This window comes from Balaenoptera physalus (assembly GCF_965194825.1).
Source record: "Balaenoptera physalus genome assembly, chromosome: 6".
Taxonomy (NCBI): Eukaryota; Metazoa; Chordata; class Mammalia; order Artiodactyla; family Balaenopteridae; genus Balaenoptera; species Balaenoptera physalus.
In genome coordinates, this window is record NC_138885.1 from 36682101 (window position 1) to 36702990 (window position 20890).

At 35.7% G+C, this 20890-nt stretch overlaps 1 protein-coding gene across 1 annotated transcript in view; it reads right to left on the reverse strand.

Moving 5' to 3' along the window:
• The window catches only part of LRP1B (LDL receptor related protein 1B), a 1885740-nt gene that overhangs the window by 164905 nt on the left and 1699945 nt on the right, over nt 1-20890 (reverse strand). The window contains exon 68 of the mRNA XM_082465229.1: nt 4067-4183. Within this exon, the coding sequence (XP_082321355.1) occupies nt 4067-4183 (117 nt within the window). The remainder of the gene's footprint in view (nt 1-4066; nt 4184-20890) is intronic.

Below are 20890 nucleotides of genomic sequence, written 5' to 3' on the forward strand. Positions count from 1 at the left end.
TGCTACTACTTACCTCAAAAAGAAATTCTCTCTTGAGGAAAATGTAATTTTGTTATGAGAGAAGATCCTAAGTGATCGTATTCTCTAATTGTTTATCTTGCCTTTGATCTTTTCAGGATAAAGTAAAAGACCAATTTTTAGAACCTGGCGTGATAGTTGGCACTTTTCTTGTGAAAAAGAACAAAAGAATGACTATACCTGAAATCTAACCCATCTGGAAAGAAAATTTAAATGTGACATTTTCCCTAATATTTCTAAAATGTTTTTCCCACACTAACTTGGTCTGATATTACCTATTCCTCAGATCTAAAATAGATAGGGAATCCCATACATGAACGATTAACCAGGTTTTCCATAAATCTCATTTAAACATGCTAGATTAACAGCCAGGAAGCCTTTACAGGGCATGTTTCAGAAGGCTGATTCTATAATAAGGATAAAAAATAAAGGCATCATATAAATTGATCACTTCCTTCGATACTAGTGAAGGCACAAACATACTGCCTCAGAATTGAAACAAACTATGAGAGCCGTCTTGCACAAAACCTAAGAAGCTATATTCAGAAAATAAAAGCAACTTTCAAAGCCACAGAGTTAGTGGCATAGAAGAAAAGCTTCCAGACTCCAATTTCTCCACTGAGTATATTATCATAAAACCTCGGTGATAAAGTTCAAAAGTTGTATCAATGCGGGTGTGAGCATCTGAGCAGAATTTTTAGAATACAATTAGTATAACTGACATGCTATACAAAAAATCTTCTCATATAAATTCAGTGTGAAAGTACTAGAAATTCAAATAAGGCAGATGCAGCTTGTCTTTCTACATAAACCTTGATCTAGTTGATCAAATTATTTGATACTTTAAAATCTATTGGAATGCTAGTTACTTCTTAATAATGCAAAGATATGAAATAATTTTATTTTGCACATCAATTACTTAGAAGGCACACATGCTATATATATTTGTTGCTTATGAAAATAGTAGAGATGTCGAGATTTCTCAAATATTACCAAACCTTTGATCCAGATTACAAAATTACTCCAATAACAATGAAATTTTCTTATTTTTAAGAGCAGAAATCATTGCTGAAGCAAAGTGTCCCTGCTGAACACTTAACAAGGGAAATGATCATCATCAGATGATGAAATGACAATGGACTAATTATCTTATGTAGATATAAAACATTAGAAAGCATATTAAACTAAAACATAGCTGGCAGTTAATTGCTCCACTGCTATTCCAGCTCTTGTCATATCTATGGCTGGAATGTTTCCAATACAATTTAAAATGTTAATTCATTATATACGATTCATAAACAAAGAAGTCCAAAAGCAAATTTTAAAATACATTGCTAATATTAAATATGTGTCTGGCACTGTGTTACACCATGGGACATAGCCCTACTCCTTAGACCATCTCCAGATATTTAAGTAGGAACTCAGATAAACGTGATAAAGAAATAAGTGAGGCAATGGAATGCAAGCGAATGTTGTGTGATAGTATTGCCAGCCTGTAAAAAAAAAAAAAAAAAAAAGCATGTTGCTATTGTATAAGGCCAACTTACTATCTCTGGTATGTTTCACTACTTAATAAGAGCTAACAATAAATGACAAAATGTGCACTAAAATGCATATCGTTGACTAATAATATTTAGAAAACATAATAACATTATACCACTGCCCTTTTGGGTATATTTTTGTCATCTATATATATTATAATTATATATATAAAATTATGTGATGTATATAATATAGTCATTATTACAATATATATTGTAATTATGTGTATATAATTATAATAGTTCTGTTATAATTATATACATATTATTATAATAATTTCAATTGATAATAAGATATTGGAAATATCTTGAAAGTATTTGAATACAGCAACAGTATTTTTTCTAAGGCTGACTTCTACAGGACTAGTCACTTGGTGTTCCCTATAGATATACTGTATTTTTTCTTCTCATTCTTCAGAGACTCAGCTTCTGTCTATGCAGAACTGGCATTTTCAATGCTTAAATCTTCCCATTTTTCTGGCCTAGTCAAGATGGTATCTTCAAACACCACTCAATGATGTAGAGCCCATGATCCTTTCTCTTACGTATTCTTACATGTTTAACATGTTACCCTCTCTGATACTTATCCTGTGTATGCCTTCTATTCTTCCATGTCACAACTATAATATGCTTCATTCTTGTTCACTGTCATCTCTCCTCTGCAAATTCATCAATATTACTTGTCTTAGCCACAAGCTCAGAGTGAGTAGGAACTAAAAGGAATACACACATAATTGGGTATTTTATACTGCAATGCTTGATACTGCAGTCAATTCCCTTGCATTTTCTTAAGGGCTCTGTGGCTACAATGATTTATCACTAAGTTTCCACGGTGACAAGTGAGAGGCAATGTTCCTTCTCCTTGCTTTCTTGCATCAGAAGATGACTTTTAGGAGATGTCAGCAAAATGATATTCAGCCACTTGAGAAACCCCAGGAGACTCAGAAATGAGCTTTCTCAACCCTTCAATTCTTCTTAATTTCTCATTAAAGCAGTAACCTAACTTTTCACACAATTTAAATTACCCCTTGAATAAAGGGTCTTCCAAGATGTGAGTCTCTTGTGTTGCCTTCCCACCTACCCTCTCTTGTTTTCAATATCCTTCAGTCACAGGCATTTCCTCTCAGGTATATTATTGATAACTAACACTAAATGTATCCAAAACTAAGCTAAGTAGTTATCTGTGTATTTAAGCTCTGAAATACAAATAAAATAAATTAAAAGTATATAATAATTGTTTCTTTTTTATATTTCTCCTCTATTCTTACCACCATCACCCCATTAGAATTTTAATCACTGGACAGAATCTAAAAACATGCTATATAAAAATTGTTTTTTTAATTACTGATTAAAGGAATCTAGAACACTCTAATGACTCTCTGCAATACTCTTTACCTTTCTAAAGAGTACAATCATTTGGGAGATATCTATGTGAAGAGCGAGTAATACTTTCTATATTCAAAGTATTTCATAATCATAATGATCCAGAGATTTCATAATTAATGTACCTGATACTCAAACACTAGTCAGATTAAGTTCTGAAAGTTATTCAAAACATTAGTTGACATTTTGCAAATTGAACATCCAAGTGGTTTATTAAGGCTGTGACTCTACTAATCATATGCTTTTATATAATATATCCCCATGCTTTAATATAACAATTCCTATTTTGTCTCCTGTATCTTGGGAAATGAATGCTCTAAGTCCAATGCATAAGAGCAGACATTATTGTTATCATAAAATCCTTTTTGGAAGTAGCAGAATATAAATATTTAATCAATGGAATTTGATTATTATCTTATTTTGAACATGATTATATTGCCTCTTTATTTAAACAGCAGCATAAGAAAGTGCCAGTAAGAAATACATTCAGAAATTAATGCTAGAAGATAGAGATACTATCACAATTTTACATACTGTCATGCTTCTTAGAAAATAAAATTGTTGGTTAATTAATGTATTTTAAATTTATTACATAAAAATGCAGGAGGAAGATGATGATAATAGCTTTATTCTATTTTGAGAGAAAAGTATCCTGAATACATATGGTGTTCACCACTCCAGAGAGAATAAATGATATTTCACTGAAGGATGCTCTTGGGTGAATTTATAGTGTAAAAGGATTTGAGACAAATAAAATGAATTCCATCCATTAAAGAATGATATGTTTTGTACTGTCTCCATATCATTCAGCTCTTTGTATGAACTTGCATCAAGGGCTACCTTCACTGCATACTAATGGGTTGCATTAAACCTCATGATACTTTCATACTAATTCTGATAAATGTAAGAAAATAACTCCCAGGATGAGCATTTCAATAATTCTACCATTTGAGATTTAGGTCAATTTAGTCTGAATATTCTTGTTCAAATGTGAATATATGTATAAAAATGTGAGCTGCAGGACAGACAGGTTCAAATTCATACCTTAACTGAACTAAAAATTGCTCTCCTGCTTATTGAATAGGCTGTCAAGCTTGCAACGTTCTCAAGCAAGAGTTACTTACTACAGTTTTCTTCATCTGAATTATCACTGCAGTCATTTTGGCTATCACACCACCAGTGATCTGGAATACAGTTGTTGTTTTTACATTGGAATTCATGAGGACCACAAGTCTTTTTATCTGTAATGGAAAGAACCAGAATTTGCATCGTTGACTTCCATAAAGACATCCCTCACAATGTCCTCACTGCCATGCCAAATCCAGGGGACATGACATTTCCTCAGATCTCAAGTCAGTTACTAACTGAGAGCATCCCTAGGAAAAATTGAAGGCAAGTTCTGAATAAAATTTCATTGTGAGCTAATTACAAAGTAACTGATTGGACCACCCACTCAAAGTCAACACAAATCAATCAGTAAAAATAAGGATCAAAATTATCCAAAATTACCTTTCTCTTTAGGACACTCCTTCCCTAAGCCACCTTCTATTTCTGATATAAAGCAGCAGCTATAAAGAAATTGGTATTAAACTCTGGCTGTCATCTTGTCTTCCTCCCTTAGAAGTTCTTACTCAAAATCCACCTGTGGTCAGCTGATCTAAACTCATAGATTGTAATAGCGCCTAATGTGTACAGACCTTGAAAATTCTTAAAGTGCCATTTCACCTGAACCTCTAAATAATCCCACTGAGTATCAGGAGATGTATTAACTAGCCCTTCACTTTACAAATGACAAAACAGATACTCTTAGAAGTTTAAGAACTTGATGCATTTTCACTACTATTAAATGGCACAGCCAATATCAAAAAAAGTGTGCTTTGACTCCTGATTTAGTGTTCTTTACAACAAACCTAACTGTGTCCATAGGATCTAGAATCAAAATTCATGCAATAAGAATTTATGCAGAGTTTAGGTCATATATTTTTAAATTTTCATAAGAGTAATATCCAACTGTTTATAATCTACGGCAGCACTTCTTAAACTTTAATGTGTGTACATATTAATTAGTTGGGAATTTTGCTAAAATGGAGATTGTGATTGAGTAGATCTGGAATTCTAACAAGTTCTCTAAGTGATAACATCATCCTTGGTCTCTGGCACACACTGAGTACCAAGGGTCAAAAGCATCAAGATGGTATAAATTCAAATACATAAAATAATAAGAGTAACAATGTCATTGCACAATTTAGGATACATTTTTCTTTCACATACTTAGATCAACTCCTTATTCTCAGCCATGTTAGAGATGGACCGTGAAGTGTTCAACGATTCAGATTAGTAAAATAAATTAACTAAAGGAGAAGATAAGCTATTTGGTGGTGCTTGCTACTCTTTACTTCAGAATGCATCTTATAAAATTCAGATTTAAATAAGATTATGAAAACAAAAGTGATTTAGGTTTAATTATGAAAATAAAGTAATGATCATATATTGAAGATCCAGCCCACCTCTTGCATAAGCATTTCCATAAACATGCTCACACTCAATATTCAAAACATCCCTAAGAAGTACTATTACATGCATTTAAATAAATGAGAAAAATAAGAAAGGGTTTAACTGATTTCTCCAATTTTACAAAGGTCTTAAATGGCAAAGGAGGAATTTATGTACAGATCCTGCTCAAGAAACATTTTGCATTTTGTAGAAATTCTCATGATAGACTTCAAATGCATTGTTCTACTAATAAGTGTATATTATATATAGCCTAATATATATATATGCATATAGATAGATAGATATTAATAGATAGAGAAAGAGAGAGAGAATATTTCCCTGCCTCTCTTCCATCCTGCCTGCCTACCTGCCTATCTGCTAATGATTACTCAGAACCTAACTTGTGTCACTGTGTTGAGTGCTGTGTTTTGTAATATATCCTTTTTGCCTGCGTTATACCTCACTTTAGATTAAAAATTGGTTTAAAATCTACAGAAGTTCTAATGTAGTATTATGTACATCTCAATCAAGCAATATGTTAGGACGATTGGAACTTAAATAATAAGCCTTGAAAATATGGGATTTGATACTGAACTATTTAGATGGTTATTTCATTTTGGCAATTAAAACAAACTCCTCTGAAACTACTACTCTAGGTAACATTAGTTTTATTTATTTCTTGCCATGTGTTGCTTGCATTATTTTAGAATACTGCTTAAAATTTTTAGAATAGAAGAATATAAGAAAGTGCAGTCTGGATCAGTCAAATAGACCATTTGACTTAGTATTACAACATTGTCCCCAAGCAATTCTCCGTGACTACAAAAGGTTAACAATCAGTACTAAATATCAACACAATGTGTTTTTAAGTTTTCCCCCCCTAAATCCTTGTACTTTTGTTTTCTATGTTTAAACATTTTTATCATATTTTGTGTTTCAAAGAGACCTGCGCTAATTTCTTAACAAGAACAAGTAACAGTTCATTGCTAAGGTTTCAATTTGGGGCGTGCAGAAACAGTACGTGGAAAGGTTAATTACCTTAGGTAAGGTTACTCGAATTTTATGTTTCCAAGTTATTTAACTTTTTGATCCATGACACTGCTTATAAAAATTACAAATACAAACTATATAAACTATATAGACTTTTTCTGCATTTAAAATCTCCCTTGAGGAGAATATATATATATATATATATATATATATATATATATATATATATATATATATATATATATATATATATATATATATATATTTCTTTTAGTAAGGTGTAAAACAGCAGTTCTCAAATTGGCTTCACATTAAAATCACCTAGGGAACTTTAAAAACTCCCTTTGCTTAGTCCATATCCCACATCAAAAAAATCAGACTCTCTGGGGTGGAACCCACACATCAGTATTTTTATTAAAGCAAGTTGAGTGATTCCTATGAGCAGCCAATATTGAAAATCACTGGCGCCCCCAAAACTGACTGTAGAACAGAACATATATAATCCCAAATTGTAATACTCTCGAGTAATTAAAATACTCACAATATGTAGAGCTATTAATTCATATTGTTAAACAGCATTAGAACTATGCTTTATTCCATTTTTTGGTATTATAAATTCAGAGAAAACAAATATAGTATTTGAAAACTTGTTTTCTTTGTTTAATACATTTTCATATGAATTGTAGATACTCATGACAAATTTGATCCTCTCAGAAAGGTGGAGTGAGGGACCACCAAAACACAAAACTATATGTAATGCATACTGCAGTACTATTGGTGCTTCTTTGTATATGCTTTGCTTATTTCCGAAAAGAAATTAAAAAATCTGGTGCTGTGATGTCTTGCAGAGCAAGAACTAGGGAAGTGGACTGAGAGACAGGGGTGAAAGAAAGATTTAAGTTTCTCTTTATACTAAAAGGAATCCAAAGGAATCCATAAACTGCTGGAATTAAGTGAATTTGAGAAGGCCATAGGATACAACGTCAATGTATATATTTAATTATACTTCTATATATTAGCAATAACAAAACATTAAACTTAAAGAAAAACTTTTACAATGGTATCAATAAAACAACAAATACCTAGAAATAAAACTAGTGAAATTTGTGTAAGACCTTCATACTGAAAACTATAAAAATTGCTGAGAGAAAGTGAATAATCTCCAAGAAAATGCAGTGATATATCATGCTCATGGATTAGAAAACTCAAATTGCTATAATTTTCTCTAAATGAATATATAGACTTAATGAAACCCCTATAAAAATTCCAGCAAGTTATTTTTGAGGGAATAGGTTATCCTAATCTAATTACTTTTAAGAAATAGATTATTCTAAAATTATATTGAAATGCAAAGGATCTAGAACAATCAACCAATACTGAAAAAAGAACAAAGTTAGAGTATTTACAGTACCTGATTTCTAGTTACTATAAAGTTACAGTAATCATGAGAGTAGAGTATTAAGCAAAATGAAACCAGAAATATAAGACTACACATATAGTCAACTGATTTCAACAAAGGCTCCAAATCAGTTTAATGGGGAAAGGAAAGTCTTTTTAAGCAACTATTACTGAAACAAGTGGCTATCTATATGAAAAAGGTAAATTTCAACCTATCCTACCCATACACAAAAATTAATGAGATGATCATAAATGTAATATAAAGCTTCTAGAATATAGGAAGATATTTTCATAATCTTGGAGTAGGCAAAGATTTCTTAGATAGAACACACAAAATAATAATAAGAGAAAAATTGGTAAATCGAACTTAACCAAAATTAAATTTTTTTTATTCTTTAAAAGACATCATTAAGAAAATGAACCTACAAATTTTTCTTCACATTCAAAAGTGAAATATTGGAAATATGGAGTCTGTTGCTCTTGCTAATGTTCTTTTGTAATCATCACTATCTATCTTCCAGTTCAGGAAACATGATGATTACAGACAGTTTGGTAACATGCAATGATTTTGTTACCAAAAAAGTGAGTAATATAGTCACAGAAACACTGAGGCAAAAAGAACTATGAGAAGTTGAGCCTCCATCATGGTATCTCCTTGTTTCCCTGTGTTCCAGATGATAACATCGTAGAGTCAGAAGCATGACATTAGAAGTGGAGTTAGAACTGGAGCACCTTCTTTTGTAGAAAAGCTTGTCTCGTCTTGGGGGCAGGATAACCATCTGTTAACTATCAAAGCATAACTTCTCTCTATAGATGTCATTATGTTCTTTCTTTAAATCAACCTTATACAGTTTTTCTCTCTCACTCTAAACCCCCCTCCAGGTCTCTGTTAGCATCATATGGAAATGAATACCTATATATGCTGCTCACAAATATTCTAAACCTTGTTGACTGGTCATGAATTCCTCAACAGTGATGATACAAGGAAATATATTCTCTTCCTTATGTTCTATAGTAGGTAGGATTTATTGGCACATACTTTTTGGCTGACATGAACATAATAGATATATAACATTATTATTGACTTTTTTTGTCCTTTTGAAACTACTATATCCACCCCTGGTGAAGCTGTTATTCATGGGCCATTGCCTCCACTGTCACAGGGGAGGACCATATGACCCAAGGTGGCCTCATCCCCTAGAACACAATTGGTCCACAACAGTCATGTTAGTGATGTTTAAAAAAATATTTTACAGCTTAAACCTGATAGATGATTATTCTTCCTTAGCATTAAAGAGGTATGGAGGAGGGCAGTGCAGAGATTGTATGGTGGCTAGATAATGTCCTAAGGAGCACAGATTTCTATCATTCTGCTCCACCATCCATCCTAACTAATGGCTACCATTTTTCTTAGTCACTTCATGGCCCAAGATGACTACTAGTGCTTGAGTCATCACCTTGCAGGCCTGAAGGAGTAAGGGCAGAAAGGCAAAAGAAGAAGGCTTTTTATTTTAAGAAAACTCCCTTAAAGTATTCTTCCTGGAAGTTCCACACAATACTTCTGCTTACATTTCAATGGTCATAACTTAGCCACGTGACAATATCTAGCTTCAAGGGGAGATGGGAAATGTGATGACATTCTGAATAGCAATGTGTCAACAAAAGACTTAGGGTTCTGTTTCTAAGGGGGAAGTGAAAAAATGGGTATATTGATAGGCAATTTAGGAGTCTCTGTCAATACATAAACAAGACCAATTAAAGCAATTTGAGGTGATTTCCATGGCTACTGAAAGAGAGAACATTTCTTTCCTTTCAAGATTGCAAGTATTATAACCTCAAGTTGCCATGGGTCATTAAAAAACCGTGTAGAGCGTACCCATCTCAGAAGCCAACATAAGGAATAGTTTAGAACTGGAGAAAAAGAAGATAAGGCTCTTGTGACTCTATGTGAATACTTGGATCCAAATTGCGCCTGAAGTCAATTCCATCCACTCCTTGGAATCGAGGCAGAAAATTTATTTTCCCACTGGTTTGTGTTGGATTTCTTTTGTTTACAGACAAGAGTCCTAACTAACGCAAATACCATACTATATTTTGCTTAGAAATAGTACGGACTCTTAATATTAATATTTTTTTCTGTATGTGCTGATTTACATAATTCCCAAGCTATTTCATTGGTTTATAATTACCTGGGAAAATCAGTCTCTTTCCACAAGAAGTCTCAAAATCAGTCTCTATTTAAAAGTGATTTGTAAACCCAGGTTTCCATGAAAATGGGAGATGGTACACCTTTTTTTGAGCATATTCTCTACATGAAAAACACGATTACAGCATTTAGTGATATTGATTATCTGGAAAACTGCAGGTTGCCTTGCATTGTAAAGTGTCTGGTGGATATGAAAATTAATTTCATGTTACTTCTCATCAATCAGGGTAATATTCCTCAATGAGCACTTACATGCACAACCTGTTCTTCTAGGGGAAGTGGCAATAATATGTGGATGCACCAACAGTTGAGAATAACAATGCCAGCTGCAGCATGTCCCCATGGGATTCTCCTACTTCTGTTTTGCTTTTGAATTATTAATTTTTAAAAAAATTTTTACATTATTCTCCCAGGTAGAGAAGAAAAAGGCTTATAAAGTAAAACAAATTAACACTGACATGTTTTCTTTATAAAGAGATGAATCTATAATAAGCTAGCTCTCTAGAAGCTCCAATAATGACATTTTAAAAATTGCATGTCAATACAGTGTAATTTTCAAGGGAAATTTTTTGAATTCACATTATGCAGTTTCAGAAAGTGTCATATTACATCCTGTAATGCCATCTATCGCATTTGACAAGAATTTGTGGTTTTTTTTCTTATTTAAAAATTTGTATTATAATGTTATGGGTGTGAAGTGAGGGGAAGTAGTTATTATCTCATCTTTTGTCAACACCCTCTGTACGTCATCTGCCAAACCCCTACAATTCCATTCATCATTCTCTTTTCAACGGTCTGTAGTCATGACAGATTGTATGGTAATATTGTACAAACAAATTTACACTTGTGATTCACAGATGAAGAGGAACCCAAATCTCCATAATACGAAGGTATGAGTAGGGTATTTCCCTTCAGAGTTACTCCTGAGCTTTGGTTAGAGATTCTGGTAGTCATGGTCTAACAATTCTACTTACGCTCCCTCTTCCAGCTTAAGAGAAAAACAAAATAAGCCTCTTCCTGCATTTTTCTAAATAATGATTCTATGTTTTAGTTTAAAAGCAAAGTAAAAGCAATTTGAGGCAATTAAAAAGTAAGTCTACCAAAATATTTTTTAATATACAGTAGATTACATTTGTCTATTTGGTCTGACCCTATTGATTAAGAGTCAACAGACAATTGCTCAATTTTGGATAGACAACAGACCCTGATCTGGTTGGGGCAATGAGGAATACACAGTGGAAAGAAGCAGAGCATTAAAGGCAGAACTCGATTTGAATCTTAATTATGGCTCTTACTCATGTGCAACCTAGGGTAGTAATTATTTGTCTTCTTTGTGCCTCAATTTCCTGAAGGCTAAAAACTGAAGGAAAATACATAGAGCATTGAAATGAAACCTGGCTTCATAAGTAGTAACTAGTGACAATTAAGCAATAGTAACATACTTTGGAAAGTGCTTAATGAATTTAGTTAGAAATGTCAGAAAAATGTGTTAATGAATTTGTAGCAAACTATTCAAATATTTAACATTTTTTCTTTTTCAACACTTCTATTTGGTGGTTTGTATTTGATATCATTTATTACCTTAATACTTTGAAAAGTCAAGGCCCCAATACACACACACACGTATATATATACACATATACACAAATAGATCACTTTGATCACTTCACTTATTCAATATGCTCTCAGTTTTTCAGGATTTTGATATTGTCGAATTTTCTCACTATAATACTTTTAATTTGTGTATAAATTCATGGAGAATTGGACTAAAATACAAATATTTTTAGCTTTCTTGTATTGATAGTACTTTGTTTTTAGTATTTCTAGTATTGAGTGGCATGATTATTTCTCATACAACTCTTTTTTTTTATGTTTTTATTGGAGTATAATTGCTTTACAATGGTGTGTTAGTTTCTGCTGTATAACAAAGTGGATCAGTTATACATATACATATACCCTCATATCTCTTCCCTCTTGCGTCTCACTCCCTCCCACCCTCCCTATCCCACCCTTCCAGCTGGTCACAAAGCACCAAGCTGATCTCCCTGTGCTATGCGACTGCTTCCCACTAGCTATCTATTTTACATTTGGTAGTGTTTATATGTCCATATATAAACTACCACTCTCTCACTTTCTCCCAGCTTACCATTCCCCCTCCCCATGTCCTCAAGTCCATTCTCTAGTAGTTCTGCGTCTTTATTCCCATCTTGCCCCTAGGTTCTTCATGACCACTTTTTTTGTTTTTTGTTTTTTTTAGATTCCGTATATATGCAATAGCATACGGTATTTGTTTTTTTCTTTCTGACTTACTTCACTCTGTATGACAGACTCTAGGTCCATCCACCTCACTACAAATACCTCAATTTCGTTTCTTTTTATGGCTGAGTAATATTCCATTGTCTATATGTGCCACATTTTCTTTATCCATTCATCTGTCAATGGACACTTAGGTTGCTTCCATGTTATTGTAAATAGAGCTGCAATGAACACTGAGGTACATGACTCCTTTTGAGTTATGGTTTTCTCAGGGTACATGCCCAGTAGTGGGATTGCTGGGTCATATGGTAGTTCTATTTTCAGTTTTTTAAGGAACCTCCATACTGTTCTCCATAGTGGCTGTATCAATTTACATTCCCACCAACAGTGCAAGAGGGTTCCCTTTTCTCCACACCCTCTCCAGAATTTATTGTTTCTAGATTTTTTGATGATGGCCATTCTGACTGCTGTGAGATGATATCGCATTGTAGTTTTGATTTGCATTTCTCTAATGATTAGTGATGTTGAACATTTTTTTCATGGGTTTGTTGGCAATCTGTATATCTTCTCTGGAGAAATATCTGTTTAGGTCTTCTATCCATTTTTGGATTGGGTTGTTTGTTTTTTTGATATTGAGCTGCATGAGCTGCTTGTAAATTTTGGAGATTAATCCTTTGTCAGTTGCTTCATTTGCAAATATTTTCTCCCATTCTGAGGGTTGTCTTTTCATCTTGTTTATGGTTTCCTTTGATGTGCAAAAGCTTTTAAGTTTCATTAGGTCCCATTTGTTTATTTTTGTTTTTATTTCCATTTCTCTAGGAGGTGGGTCAAAGAGGATCTTACTGTGATTTATGTCATAGAGTGTTCTGCCTATGTTTTCCTCTAAGAGTTTGATAGTGTCTGGCCTTACATTTAGGTCTTTAATCCATTTTGAGTTTATTTTTGTGTATGGTGTTAGGGAGTGTTCTAATTTCATTCTTTTACATGTAGCTGTCCAGTTTTCCCAGCACCACTTATTGAAGAGGCTGTCTTTTCTCCATTGTATACTCTTGCCTCCTTTATCAAAGATAAGGTGATCATATGTGCGTGGGTTTATCTCTAGGCTTTCTATCCTGTTCTATTGATCTATATTTCTGGTTTTGTGCCAGTACCATACTGTCTTGATTACTGTAACTATTGTAGTATAGTCTGAAGGTAGGGAGCCTGATTACTCCAGCTCCATTTTGCTTTCTCAAGATTCCTTTGGCTATTTGGGGTCTTTTGTGTTTCCATACAAATTGTGAAATTCTTTGTTCTAGTTCTGTGAAAAATGCCAGTGGTAGTTTGATAGGGATTGCATTGAATCTGTAGATTGCTTTGGGTAGTAGAGTCATTTTCACAATGTTGATTCTTCCAATCCAAGAACATGGTATATCTCTCCATGTATTTGTATCATCTTTAATTTCTTTCATCAGTGTCTTATAATTTTCTGCATACAGGTCTTTTGTCCCCTTAGGTAGGTTTGTTCCTAGGTATTTTATTTTTTGTTGTTGCAATGGTAAATGGGAGTGTTTCCTTAATTTCATTTTCAGATTTTTCATCATTAGTGTATAGGAATGCAAGAGATTTCTGTGCATTAATTTTGTATCCTGCTACCTTACCAGATTCATTGATTAGCTTTAGTAGTTCTCTGGTAGCATCTTTAGGATTCTCTATGTATACTATCATGTCATCTGCAAACAGTGACAGCTTTACTTCTTCTTTTCCGATTTGGATTCCTTTTATTTCTTTTTCTTCTCTGATTGCTGTGGCTAACACTTCCAAAACTATGTTGAATAATAGTGGTGAGAGTGGGCAACCTTGTCTTGTTCCTGACCTTAGTGGAAATGGTTTCAGTTTTTCACCACTGAGGACGATGTTGGCTGTGGGTTTGTCATATATGGCCTTTATTATGTTGAGGTAAGTTCCCTCTATGCCTACTTTCTGGAGGGTTTTTATCATAAATGGGTGTTTAAATTTGACGAAAACTTTCTCTGCATCTATTGAGATGATCATATGATTTTTCTCCTTCAATTTGTTAATATGGTGTATCACATTGATTGATTTGCGTATATTGAAGAATCCTTGCATTCCTGGGATAAACCCCACTTGATCATGGTGTATGATCCTTTTAAGGCGCTGTTGGACTCTATTTGCTAGTATTTCGTTGAGGAGTTTTGCATCTATGTTCATCAGTGATGTTGGTCTGTAGTTTTCTTTTTTTGTGACATCTTTGTCTGGTTTTGGTATCAGGGTGATGGTGGCCTCATAGAATGAGTTTGGGAGTGTTCCTCTCTCTGCTATATTTTGGAAGAGTTTGAGAAGAATAGGTATTAGCTCATCTCTAAAGGTTTGACAGAATTTGCCTGTGAATCCATCTGGTCCAGGGCTTTTGTTAGTTGGAAGATTTTTAATCACAGTTTCAATTTCAGTGCTTGTGATTGGTCTATTCATATTTTCTATTTCTTCCTGGTTCAGCCTCACAAGGTTGTGCTTTTCTAAGAATTTGTCCATTTCCTCCAGGTTGTCCATTTTATTGCCATATAGGTGCTTGTAGTAATCTCTCATGATCCCTTGTATTTCTGCAGTGTCAGTTGTTACTTCCCCCTTTTCATTTCTAATTCTGTTGATTTGAGCCTTCTCCCTTTTTTTCTTGATGAGTCTGGTTAATCATTTATCAATTTTGTTTACTTCTCAAAGAACCAGCTTTTAGCTTTATTGATCTTTGCTATCATTTCCTTCATTTCTTTTTCATTTATTTCTGATCTGCTCTTTATGATTTCTTTCCTTCTGCTAACTTTGGGGTTTTTCTGTTCTTCTTTCTCTAATTGCTTTAGGTGTAAGGTTAGGTTGTTTATTTGAGATGTTCCTTGTTTCTTAAGGTAGGATTGTATTGCTATAAACTTCCCTCTTAGAACTGCTTTTGCTGCATCCCATAGGTTTTGGTCGTCATGTTTTCATTGTCATTTGTTTCTAGATATTTTTTGATTTCCTCTTTGATTTCTTCAGTGATCTCTTGGTTATTAAGTAGTGTATTGTTTAGCCTCCATGTGTTTGTATCTTTGACACATTTTTTCCTGTAATTGATATCTAGTCTCATAGCGTTGTGGTCAGAAAAGATACTTGATATGATTTCAATATTCTTAAATTTACCAAGGCTTGATTTGTGACTCAAGATATGATCTATCCTGGAGAATGTTCCATGAGCACTTGAGAAGAATGAGTATTCTTTTGTTTTTGGAAGGAATGCCCTATAAATATCAGTTAAGTCCATCTTGTTTAATGTATCATTTAAAGCTTGTGTTTCCTTTTTTCATTTTGGATGATCTGTCCATTGGTGAAAGTGGGGTGTTAAAGTCCCCTACTATGATTGTGTTACTGTCAATTTCCCCTTTTATGGCTGTTAGTATTTGCCTTATTGAGGTGCTCCTATGTTGGGTGCATAAATATTTACAATTATTATATCTTCTTCTTGGTTTGATCCCTTGATGATTATGTTGTGTCCTTCTTTGTCTCTTGTAATAGTCTTTGTTTTAAAGTCTATTTTGTCTGATATGAGAATTGCTACTCCAGCTTCCTTTTGATTTCCATTTGCTTGGAATATCTTTTTCCATCCCCTCACTTTCAGTCTGTATGTGTCCCTAGGTCTGAAGTGGGTCTCTTGTAGACAGCGTATATATGGGTCTTCTTTTTGTATCCATTCAGCCAGTCTATGTCTTTTGGTTGGAGCATTTAATCCATTTACATTTAAGGTAATTATCAATATGTATGTTCCTATTACCATTTTCTTAATTGTTTTGAGTTTTTTATTGTAGGTCTTTTCCTTCTCTTGTGTTTCCTGCCTAGGGAAGTTCCTTCAGCATTTGTTGTAAAGCTGGTTTGGTGGTGCTGAATTCTCTTAGCTTTTGCTTGTCTGTAAAGGTTTTAATTTCTCCATCAAATCTGAATGAGATCCTTGCTGGATAGAGTAATCTTGATTGTAGGTTTTTCCCTTTCATCACTCTAAATATGTCCTGACACTCCCTTCTGGCTTGCAGAGTTTCTGATGGAAGATCAGCTGTTAACCTTATGGGGATTCCCTTGTATGTTATTTGTTGTTTTTCCCTTGCTGCTTTTAATATTTTTTCTTTGTATTTAATTTTTGATAGTTTTATTAATATATGTCTTGGCATGTTTCTCCTTGGATTTACCCTGTATGGGACTCTCTGTGCTTCTTGGACTTGATTAACTATTTCCTTACCCATATTAGGGAAGTTTTCAACTATAATCTCTTCAAATATTTTCTCAGTCCCTTTCTTTTTCTCTTCCTCTTCTGGGACCCCTATAATTCGAATGTTGGTGCGTTTAATATTGTCCCAGAGGTCTCTGAGACTGTCCTCAATTCTTTTCATTCTTTTTTCTTTCTTCTGCTCTGCAGTAGTTATTTCCACTATTTTATCTTCCAGGTCACTTATCCATTCTTCTGCTTCAGTTATTCTGCTATTGATCCCTTCTAGAGAATTTTAAATTTCATTTATTGTGTTGCTCATGATTGTTTACTCTTTAGTTCTTCTACGTCCTTGTTAAACGTTTCTTGTATTTTCTCCATTCTCTTTCTATGATTTTTGACCTTCTTTACTGTCAATATTCTGAATTCTTTTTCAGGTAGACTGCCTATTTCCTCTTCATTTGTTAGGTCTGGTGGGTTTTTACTTTGCTCCTTTATCTGCTGTGTTTTCTTTGTCTTCTCATTTTGCTTAACTTACTGTGTTTGGGGTCTCCTTTTCGCAGGCTGCAGGTTCGTAGTTCCCATTGTTTTTGGTGTCTGCCCCCAGTGGCTAAGGTTGGTTCAGTGGGTTGTGTAGGCTTCCTGGTGGAGGGGACTAGTGCCTGTGTTCTGGTGGATGAGGCTGGATCTTGTGTTTCTGGTGGGCAGGTCCACATCTGGTGGTGTGTTTTGGGGTGTCTGTGACCTTATTATGATTTTAGGCAGCCTCTCTGCTAATGGGTGGAGTTGTGTTCCTGTCTTGCAAGTTGTTTGGCATAGGGTGTCCAGCACTGTAGCTTGCTGGTCGTTGAGTGGAGCTGGGTGTTGGCATTGAGATGGAGATCTCTGGGAGATTTTTGCCATTTGATATTACGTGGAGCTGGGTGGTCTCTGGTGGGCCAATGTCCTGAACTTGGCTCTCCCACCTCAGAGGCACAGCCCTGATGCCTGGTTGGAGCAACAAGAGCCTGTCATCCACACAGCTCAGAATTAAAGGGAGAAAAAAAGAAAGAAAGAAAGGAAAAGATAAAATAAAAGTTATTAAAATAAAAAACAAAAAATAATTATTAAAAAATTTTTAAAGCAATTAAAAAGAAAGAAAGAAAGAAAGAAAGAGAACCAAACCAAAAAACAAATCCACCAATGATAACAAGTGCTGAAAACTATACTATAAAAATAAATAAATAAATAAATAATGGACAGACAGAACTGCAGGACAAATGGTAAAAGCAAAGGTATACAGACAAAATCACACTCAGAAGCATACACATACACACTCACAAAAAGAGAAAAAGGAAAAAAAAAAAATATATATATATATATCGTTGCTCCCAAAGTCCACCTCAATTTGGGATGATTCGTTGTCTATTCAGGTATTCCACAGCTGCAGGGTACCTCTAGTTGATTGTGCAGATTTAATCCGCTCCTCCTGAGGCTGCTGGGAGAAATTTCCCTTTCTCTTCTTTGTTCGCACAACTCCTGGGGTTCAGCTTTGGATTTGGACCCACCTCTGCGTGTAGGTCGCCTGAGGGTGTCTGTTCTTCGCTCAGACAGGACGGGGTTAAAGGAGCAGCTGCTTCGGGGGCTCTGGCTCACTCAGGCCGGGGTAGGGAGGGGTACGGATGCGGGGAGAGCCTGCAGCAGCAGAAGCCAGCGTGACGTTGCACCATCCTGAGGCGTGCCGTGCGTTCTCCCGGGGAAGTTGTCCCTGGATCACGGGACCCTGGCAGTGGTGGGCTGCACAGGCTCCCAGGAGGGGAGGTGTGGATAGTGACCTGTGCTTGTACACAGGCTTCTTGGTGGCTGCAGCAGCAGCCTGAGCGTCTCATGCCCGTCTCTGGGGTCCGCGCTGATAGCCGCGGCTCGCGCCCGTCTCTGGAGCTCGTTTAGGCAGCACTCTGAATCCCCTCTTCTCGCACACCAGGAAACAAAGAGGCAAGAAAAAGTCTCTTGCCTCTTCGGCAGCTCCAGACCTTTTCCCGGACTGCCTCCCGGCTAGCTGTGGTGCGTTAACCCCTTCAGGCTGTGTTAACACAGCCAACCCCAGTCCTCTCCCTGCGATCCGACCTAGGCCTAAGCCTCCGCTCCCAGCCCCCCGCCCGCCCCGGCGGGTGAGCAGACAAGCCTCTCGGGCTGGTGAGTGCTGCTCGGCACTGAGCCTCTGTGCGGGAATCTCTCTGCTTTGCCCTCCGCACCCCTGTTGCTGCGCTCTCCTCCGTGGCTCCGAAGCTGCCCCCCTCCGCCACCCGCAGTCTCCGCCCACGAAGGGCCTTCCTAGTGTGTGGAAACCTTTCCTCTTTCACAGCTCCCTCCCACTGGTGCAGGTCCCGTCCCTATTATTTTGTTTCTGTTTTTTCTTTTTTCTTTTGCCCTACCCAGGTACAAGTGGGGAGCTTCTTGCCTTTTGGGAGGTCTGAGGTCTTCTGCCAGCGTTCAGTAGGTGTTCTGTAGGAGTTGTTCCACATGTAGATGTATTTCTGATGTATTTGTGGGGAGGAAGGTGATCTCCGCGTCTTACTCTTCCGCCATATTGAAGCTCCACCTCTTACACCTCTTTTTCACTGAATCATTTAAAACATTATTCAAACCCATGTAAAGCATTTAATTTTCCCTTTCTTTGTTTGCCATCATAGATAGAAATATTTAGTATGCAACTAGAACACAGTTTTCGTTTATCTTCTCCTCAATACCCTAAATGCCTTAGAGAAGCCATAGTTTAGATGGTTTGCAATGCTTAGGAGAAACACTGCTTTTTATCTGGAGGAAAGGGTATATGAAGAAAAAGCATGTTTTAGCAATACCATTTTCTGGTGGCCAATCTCACTTTCTGCTAAGCTACTTCAAGTCTCTATTGTCATATCATGCCTTATTTTCATATGTAAAATCATTTCAACAGAGCAGATTATGGAAAGTCACAATAATAACATAGACTCTATTTTTAAGGACCCAACTGACAGGCTGTAAGGAAATTACTGAAAAAGGATAAAAAGAGGAAGTGGAAATAGTTGTGCTAGATGATAGTGACCAACACTTTTCAATCTTAGACTCTGATCTAATTATGTGGATATATAGTAGGATACTCTCCTGCCCCTTACATACTTATACAGACTTCAAGATTCTCTTTTGTCAATTTTTTTTCCTTTAAAATGAATTTAATGCATATTTAAATCTGATATCAGCTGAATACAAAGGTTTGGTTGTAAATCTATGGTGGGAGTAGAAGAGAAACAACACATTGAGCTATTCAGGGTCCCTCAAACGGAGGAATATCCTTAGATTCTTGAATCACAAAGCAATGAAGTCTTGTTCTGGTACATGGACTTGAAATGTATGCTGTCAGTGCCCCATCTACAATCCTTGATATCCGTCATGCCTGTCTATGCTAAGCCAATGACTTCTAACTACAAGCACATGTGACTCTCTGCTTGGCCCCAATCCGGAGGTGCTTGTTAGGCACTAATGCCCTTCCTTTCCTTGGAGCAGTGTTAAACCAATGACTGACAGGAGTTGGTGAATAAATATCTCAGCTGTGTCCTCTGTTTAGGGTAACTGAGTATTCTACATTATCTCACAGAATTTCCTGGTAGAATAGATCTCATTCCTGCAGTAACTTGCTCAATAATATACCTTCTATTCCTCCTTCCCTTCCTTGGTTAACTGCCTCCCCCATTACTGATTTCTGGAATCATCTCCCCAATAAACTACTTATACTCAAATTCTTGTGAATGCAAGTTCTAATTCTAGGAAAACCCAACTTAAGAAAGGATATATGTAGTCATTTAGTCAACAAACAAGAATCAATGCCTATCATGTACTTGGCACTGTTCTGAGTTCATAGGGTTTATACCAGTGAATGAAACAGATATAAATCCCTACCCTCATTGGTTTATATGCTAATGGCCAAGTTCCAATTTGAGAGACTAGAAATAAAGAAAAAAAAAGTTTACGGAGAGTAAGGAGTGCTATAATGAGAAATAAAGAAAAGAAGAGGATAGGGAATGTGTGTGGAGAGGGAATTTCAAACAGGATAGTCTGAAAACTCTATATTAAGAAAGTGACCTTGAAAATTGGCAAAGAGAAAAGGATTGAGACATGCTGCCATCTGGGAGACAGGGCATCCCAGGAAGAAAGAGGACCTTGAAAGAATAAGCAGGCCTGGAGTGTCCAAGAAACAGCAGGGAGACAAAGGTGGCTAAAGGAGAGGAAACAGGTCAACTTCAGCAAGAGCCATGGGAGAGGTAAGGAAGACGGCCCATTTGTGCAGAGGGGCACACACATCAAGCAAGGCTTTGAACAGAACTTCTCTTGTTATTTCTCCTCCTTGGAAGAGAGCATATGTAT